The following is an 8,377-nucleotide window of genomic DNA, read 5'->3' as shown; positions in this document are numbered from 1 at the left end:
TGATAATCTTTTCGGGGGATACTAGAACTAGCCCCACTCCTGCTCCTCGTTGATTTACTGCGCCGTCCACATATACTTTCCAGGATGAGACGCCCTGTGTGGAAATCAGGCTAACCGACTTTTCATCCATGTCATGTTGCTTCATCTCAGCTTCTTTTGGGAGCTCGGTGAACTCGGCTACTAAATCGGCGAGGACCTGGCCTTTCATGGAGGTGTGGTTCATGTATTTGATGTCGAAAGCCCCTAGAATTGTGCCCCACTTAGCAATCCTTCCCGTATAATCTGTGCTTCTAAGTATGGACTTGAGTGGTAGCTGAGTTAGGACTACTACGGTGTGCGCCTGAAAGTAATGCAGGAGCTTGCGAGTTGCATGGACTACTGCCAAGATGGCCTTTTCTAGCGATAAGTATCGTACCTCGGCTTCATGAAGTGACTTACTTACGTAATAAACTGGCCTTTGAACGCCACTGTCCTCTCGTATTAAGACAAAACTAACTGCATGAGAGGCAATCGCCAGGTAAGCAAACAGGACTTCGTCCACCTCAGGGCTAAACATGATAGGTGGCCGAGATAGGTACTATTTCAGCTGCTGAAATGCTACAGCGCATTCCTTGGTCCACTCAAATCCTTTCCATTTATGCAGTAAACGGAAGAAGGGTTTGCACCTATTCGCTGACCTGGAAATAAATCGGTTCAAAGCAGCAGTCATTCCTGTTAGTTCCTGCACCTCTTTCGGATTCCGAGGTGCTTGTAAATCGTTAATGGCCTTAATCTGGTCTGGGTTCACCTCAATTCCCCTATGAGTCACCATGTACCCCAAAAACTTTCTGGAGCCTACACCAAAGGAACACTTTGAGGCATTCAGATGTAGCTTATGCTTTCTCAGAATTCCAAAAATACTCGTAAGATCTTCCACATGCTTGGACACCACTTTACTCTTCACAACCATATCATCGATATAGACTTCAATGTTTCTGCCTAGTTGTGGTTCGAACATTTTAGTCATCATCCGTTGATAGGTAGACCCCGCATTTTTCAAACTAAAGAGCATCACTTTATAATGATAGTTTCCAATGGAGGTGACAAAAGCTGTATTCTCTTGATCGTCCAATGCTAGCGGTATTTGGTGATATCCTTGAAAGGCATCCAAAAAACTCATCCGAGGATGACCAACTGTTGCATCCACCAATTGGTCTATCTTCAGCATAGGAAAAGGATCCTTGGGACAAGCCTTATTGAGGTCCATGAAGTCCACGCACACTCGCCACTTCCTAGTCTTCTTCTTCACCACCACCATGTTGGCTAACCATTGAGGATAAAAAAACCTCCTTGATAGCCCTGGCCTGCTTGAGCTTGGCCACCTCACTCCTGATGGCTTTGGCGTGCTCTTTTGATGGTCGCCGAGGTGGCTGTCTCTTCGGAACAATGGAAGGATTCACATTGAGTTGATGACAAATAAAGCTCGGATCTATACCCGGGGCTTCGTATGGACTCCATGCAAACACATTGACATTTTCTCTGAGGAATTCTACCAACTGCTCTTTCTCTCGCGAAGGCAGTTTAGCCCCAACTTGGAAGAATTTCTCTGGATCATTAGCAAGAATTTCCCTCTCTAGATCTTCGCATTTTGCCTCATCGGCCAGTCCATTTAAGGGTAATGCTAGGGCTTTTAATTGCTATAATCCATTATCGGCAGTAGCCGAGGTCTCCGCCTCTGGCCGATGTTCGATAGCCGCTACCAGGCATTGCCGGGCTGCAGCCTGACTTTGTACTATCTCCAAAACTTGACCTCCGGATGGGTACTTTACCTTCTGGTGTAGGGTAGAGGAGACTGCCCCCAGGGAATGGAGCCAAGGTCGGCCTATAATAGCCGTGTATGGAAAGAAAACATCTACAACGATGAAGTCCACCTCCACCACATTTGTACCGGCCTGCACAGGTAGCCTGATTTGACCTTTTAGGATGACCATTCTTCCTTCAAAACTCACCAGAGGTGAACTATAAGCTATCAAGTGCTCAGGCTTCAAACCTAGCCCCTTGTATAAGTTATGGTACATTATATCAGCAGCGCTGCCCTGGTCAACCATTACTCTTCTCACATCATACCTGCCAATTCTTAGTGTGACCACCAGAGCATCATCATGTGGCTGCATGGTTCCTACTTTGTCTTCATCTGAAAAGCCCAAAACCAATGGGATGTCCGTCCTAGCTCTTTTAGACATTGAGCTATACTCCTCGGCTGGAGATCGAGATACTGACAATACCCTGGAAGGATAAGAGCCAGTCCTCCTCGGGGCAGCAAAAATAACGTTTATTGTGCCAATGGGGAGTCTTGAAGAAGCATCTCCCCACATCTTCGAGCCTGCTTAGCTTACCTAACTACTGGAGTGGTGCAAGTGTTGCTTCAACTTCCCTTCTTGGACTAGTTATTCCAAATGGTTCCATAAATTCCTGCAATCCTTAGTTGTGTGTCCATGATCTTGATGATAGTGGCAATAGAGATTCTGGTTGCGTCTTGTAGGCTCTCCTACCATCTTATTTGGCCATTTAAAAAATGGTTCGTTCTTGATCTTTTCCAGTACCTATTGCACCGACTCCCGAAACCCAGCATTAACTGCCTGGGTGTTGGCAGAACCTGACTGCCCAACAAAGTCTTTCCGAGGCCAGTTATTGTTGTACCGGTCCAACCTAAAATCCCTCCTCTCCTGAGGGATTACCTTAGCCTTTCCTTTTCCCTGAAGTTGGTCTTCTTTTACTCTTCTGTACTTGTCAATCTGATCCATCAATTAATGTACACTAATAACAGGTTTACCAGTTAAAGACTTCCTCAAATCATGCTCGGTTGGAAGACCGGCCTTGAAAGTACTTATAGCCACATCATCATGCTCTCCTTCTATCTCATTAAACATTTCCCAGTATCTATCCGAATAAGTTTTAAGAATCTCACTTTCTCGCATGGACATAGACAACAAGGACCCCAAAGGCCGAGGAACCCTGCTACAAGTAATAAAGTGAGCGCCAAAAGCCCGGGTAAGTTTCTTGAAGGAATCGATAGAATTAGCCCTTAAATCGTTGAACCATCTCATCACCACCGGGCCCAAACATGATGGAAAGACCTTGCACATCAAAGCCTCATCTCTGGAGTAGATAGCCATCCTTTGGCTGAAATGGCTAATATGTTCTACCGGGTCTGTCCGACCATTATATAGGGTGAATGTAGATTGATGAAATCACCGAAGAAGATTCGCATCCTCTATATTCCTTGTGAAGGGTGATTTGGAAACTTGGCTTAATGCTTTGTTCATGGCGTTATTCCCCAAGCCTCTGCGAGGCGGACTTTTGTACCTACGTCAATGGTGATACTCCTTTTCATAGGAAAAAGTCTCACTGGGCGGAGTTCTGGACTTTCGTCTATAACTAGCACCATCTGTCTCTTTGGAGGAAGGCTCGGAACTAGGTGGGGAAAATCTTCATCGTGCGTGACGCAACTCTCTTTTCAATTCGTCAATTTCACGTTGCATGTCCCTGTCATTCTTTGCATGGGAAACATGACTCTTCCCTCGAGACTGGCTTTTGCTGGTATGAGTCGTGCGTACACTTCCCTCACGGCCCTCTCTCCGTTCAAGGCTCCGGTGCGGATTGCCATGCTGGGAACCCCTTGATTCTGCTTAGTGTGGGCCAACATCTATCTGGTGCGGCCCCGCTACTGCCTGGTGTGGACTTGCTTCCTCCATTGTGAACGTTGTAACTAAATTTCCTTTGGCTTAGATCAAGCTCTTCCCACAGACGGCGCCAATTGTAGAGACTGAAATTGTATTGATCCCAAAACCGGATTGGGCTCAAATGCTAACGGTCCTAATAATAAATTTGTAGAACGTGGATAGAATAACTAGATTTATCCCAGAAGAAAAACAATTAAACTTAACGATTCAAGATGGTTTGACCCAAATAAGATTATCAAATTTATCCTCAAAACAAACTAAGTTATTTGTTTCATATGGTTTTTTTCAAGACAGAAATTGTATAAGAATTCCAATCCTCCCTCTCAGTGCATCTTTCCATGTTATATACCGCAATCTTCGGGTTATCCTTACCACACACATGTAGGTTAGATTTGGGGGATTCCTTCCTGTCTCATTCAACACTTCCTAGAACCATCAACCAGTAGCTGTAAGGTTGCTTGATCACTGTTCAGGCATCACTTCCACATTAATGCGGTCAGAGAGTTGGTTGAGAGACAATTAATGCGGAGGTAGCAGCATTTGAAGATATTTGTCTACCTTTTTATTCTTATCCCTGGTCCAATGTCCTATCCTTAGTTGTGACGTAACCTCAAAGTAAGTCTATGATGATAAGGCACTTAGATTAACCTCGGACACAAGTTGCCGAGAAGGTTTCTGTCCTCGAACGTTTATTGGATCCATCTCACATTGTCTCTACTCCTCTCTTAACTTTATTCTACTCATAGCCTTATTTGGGCCTCCTCGGATGGTCTAACGTCCTCAGATAGGGCCATAGGCCCAGTTAATACGGCCTTTAACAATACTCCCTAATTAATTGGCCCCCACAATTTATTTTTAGTTGTGGCTGGTTACAGTCTCATATTTTATTATTTTATTTCGACTTATAAAAAATTGACACATCAATAATTGTGAAAATATTATGAAATTTGTTGTGTCAATATAACAATATATATACCAGCTTACATAAATATTTAAAAAAAAAAAAAAAAAAAAAAACAAAGTGGCTCACCAAAATGACACTGTAGATGAACAATGCAAAAACACTAAATGAACATTGCTAAAATACTGTAGCGGCACTGCCACTTTTCACAAAACATTTATTTTCAGTTGTGGTTGGTCACAATTTCATATTTTATTATTTTATTTTGACTTATAAGAAATTGACACTTCAATAATTATAAAAATATTGTGAAATTTGTTGTGTCAGTATAACAATATATATAAAAAAATAAAAATAAAAATAAATAAATAAATAAATAAAACAAATGGAAGACTAAAAGGAAAAAGAAAAAAAAAAAGTGTGTAGCTACTATAACTATAGTGCTGCTTGGTACTGTAGCTACTGTTCAAAACTTAAAAAAAAAAAAAAAAAAAAAAAAAAAAAAAAAAGACAAGTGCCTCACGAAAATTTCACTGTAGATAAATAGTGAAAACCACTGAATGAACAGTGGCAAATCATTGTAGCAGCATTGCCGCTTTTATATATAAGAAATAAAAAATATATATATAAAATCAACACTTGACATTGAAAATTACGGAAAAGATCTATTAAAAATATTAAATAGTAGAGTTAATATATGGAAACTCATTAAAAACTGTTGAAAACACCCTTTAAACAATAAATTAAGAATATTAAATTCCATTACCCAATTAGGTGCTAAGTCTAACAAACGAGTATGGAATAGTGGAATCTGTATTATTTTCTTTATCATTTTCTCCTTTGTTTCTATCATCATAAATACAGTCCTATTTTCTCTAGCATAACCAAAAAAAAAAAAAACTACACTAAGGGTCCGTTTGGATTGAGCTTATTTTTGTTGAAACTGAAAATACTATAGCAAAATAATTTTTAAATGTGTGAATAGTATCGTGGGACCCATTTTTAATGAAAAAGTTGCTGAAAAGTGAAATTTGTGGGTCCGTGAACATTGTACGGGTGCACTGTTCACGGTTGACTTGGTCAAATAGTGCGGCTGGAACAAAAAAAAAAAAAGAAGTCAGAAAACGCAAACGCAACTACTTATAATTCGAATCCAAACACATACTAAACATAACCTATACATATAGAGTAGCCTAGAGAACCAGACACATTTACATATCTCTCTCTCTCTCTCTTTTGAGGGGAATCTCTCTCTCTTGGGTCTGTATCATATTTTTACTAAAAATAGTGCAAGATTCTCAACCATGGTTTCGTGCTTGTCTAATACATTAGTTATGTTTTTTTTTAGATTGGTCGGGTCGGGTTGGACCCGAACCCAAGACAGACCCGAATATTGGATCCAAACCCGACCAAAGCATCCATTCAACCCGCCCAAGACCCTTCAGGTTGGGTCAGGTCGATCGGGTGGGCCGGGTTGGCTGGGTCTAAACTCATCCCTAGGTATAGTCATTCTGCTAGATGTAATTCAATTGAGTGGTCTGATGGAACTCACAATGTGACCATGTGAGGAGTCTGGTTTCTTGTCTCTATTAGGTAAAGGGAATTCACAGCTTTAATGTAGAGTTTGCATTTAGGAATGGTTTGTTCCACCCAACAAGAGGGGATGGAGCATTGGGAGTGTAGGTACACTACACTCCCAATGCTCCATCCCCTCTTGTTGGGTGGAACAAACCATTCAGTGATGGTAATGGGTTGGGGAAAGTTAGGTGGCTCGCAAGACTCACAAGTCACAACCCATTGCTGAGGGGCGTGTGTCTATACTACACTATTAAGGAATTAATAATTTGAGGGCACTCTAATTGGAGGTTAAATGGAACATATAGAACACAACACAATTTAGAGGTTAAAAATTTATAGATTTGAGTCCTATTATATTATACTAATTCTTCAACTTCTTTAGGGTTTTGTTCATGTGAGACTTTCAACATGCACATCTTGTGTTGTGTGAAAGAGAGATCATAAAATAAACGGCTCAGTTAACAAGTGTCTAAGACATTGATAAATATTGATTTTTTTTTTTATTATAATCGTTCACTTTTTTCTACAAAGTTGCACATAAGTCAATTAAAAAAAAAATGATCTAATTAATTGATGCCTATAAACCATTTGTTAATGGACAATTTTAGAAAAAAAAAATTTAATACTACTTTTATTAGAAATGTAAAAAAATTTGAAAAAAGTTAATTTCTTTTTTCTTTTCCCATAAATAATTTCTAAAAATAATTTCTAAACTAAACTTTTCCTTTTAAAAGAAAAAAGAAATGCATTTGTTTATTTAGATAACAAAAACTGTTGTTTAAACACCGCAACGCGTATTTTTACATATTTTTTCACCCACATATATTTTCACAAAACTTAAACTATGTTACTAGAAATTTCTTATTAAACGAGCTTTAAACCTCTATGCTAGATGTTTAAATAAGGTACTTAACCACTATGCTCCCATCAACTCTGGTACTAATGCGTCGACTTGAACCCAAGTACCAAGTTGAGGTGAATAAGGTGTTTAATTACCGTGCTCCCGAATCAGGGTCAAACCAACATGATTAATGATAGCCAAGAAAGAGAGCATGATAAATCCATGAGCACGCAGGCCTTGTCTCCCTAATGAAATTCATACCACATGAAATTCTAACCTAGAACTTCTTGGGAAATTAAGCAACACAGAGACGTTTGTCCTAATACATAGGAATATGGGGTATAAAATCAACCATGCCTACCCGGCGACCAAAATCCAAGAGTATTGTGACTAATTTTGGGGGTAGGGTGCACCAGTTTAGCCAATGGCCAACCTGACCCCCATGTGATTTTACTACTAATTCCTTGATCTTCGTGCTTTGAACTAAGGGTGTGTAAAAAACCGACAAACCGAACAAACCAGCCGAAACTGATCGAACCGTTGCCAAATTTTCAGTTCGGTTCGGTTTTGCTTTTGACTTTTTAAAACCGAAATTATTCGGTTCGGTTTGGTGGTAGGCTTGAATGCACCAAACCGACCGAACCGAACTGAATCATATTATAATATATTTTATATATAATATAAATTTTATAAATATCTGGGCCTCCTATACATAGTTGGGCTTTTCATTTTGTTTAAAAACATTTGAGCCTTTCTTTTTTAAATATGATTTGGCCTTTACGTTTAATGTTTTCAATTTTCATTTTATCATTAGATTAAGTAACTATAATTAAACTAATTACTAATTATATATCTAATTAAACTTAATCTAATTAAACTATAAAAATTAAAAAAATAAAATAAAAAATACCCTACAAACCCATATGTTCTCAGTTCTCACACTCACTCTCAGCCTTCACTCCAATCCCTCTCAGCTTTCACAGTCTCCTTTCATAGCCTCCACTCCAATCCCTCTCACAGCCTCCACTCCACGCTGGCTTCCACGCAAATTTTCCTTTACGCCGCCTCCACACGAATCTGTCTTTGCCACTACCTCGATCTGCTCCTGCCGCCGCCTTCACACGTTGGCCTCCGCATGAATCTGCCTTTGCCACCGCCTCGATCTACCTCTGCCGTCGCCTCCACACGAATCGACCTCTGTCGCCACCTCCACACGCTGGCCTCCCCACACCGGCTTGATCTTTTCATTCTTAGTTTCTCACAGTGACATTTCTCGATAACCCTCTCTCTTTTTTGTATTTTGGGTTTTGTTTAATACTGAATCAATGCTATTTT

General features: G+C 40.1%; 1 protein-coding gene across 1 annotated transcript; it reads right to left on the bottom strand.

Annotated features, from left to right (window-relative positions):
• Positions 1 to 1,676: 1,676 nt before the first annotated feature.
• On the bottom strand, positions 1,677 to 2,222 carry LOC115949703. Its single transcript, XM_031066991.1, has one exon. The coding sequence runs from the start codon at positions 2,220 to 2,222 to the stop codon at positions 1,677 to 1,679; it is 546 nt and encodes a 181-aa protein (XP_030922851.1).
• Positions 2,223 to 8,377: the final 6,155 nt, after the last annotated feature.

Source organism: Quercus lobata, chromosome 6 (genome assembly GCF_001633185.2).
Source record: "Quercus lobata isolate SW786 chromosome 6, ValleyOak3.0 Primary Assembly, whole genome shotgun sequence".
Lineage (NCBI taxonomy): Eukaryota > Viridiplantae > Streptophyta > Magnoliopsida > Fagales > Fagaceae > Quercus > Quercus lobata.
The sequence above is the reverse complement of the archived record's forward strand: the minus strand, read 5'-3'. Positions and strand labels throughout refer to the sequence as shown.

What these genes read in the sequence shown, in the direction of transcription:
- LOC115949703 (XM_031066991.1), bottom strand. Translation starts at nt 2,222, where the DNA reads ATGTCTAAAAGAGCTAGGACGGACATCCCATTGGTTTTGGGCTTTTCA.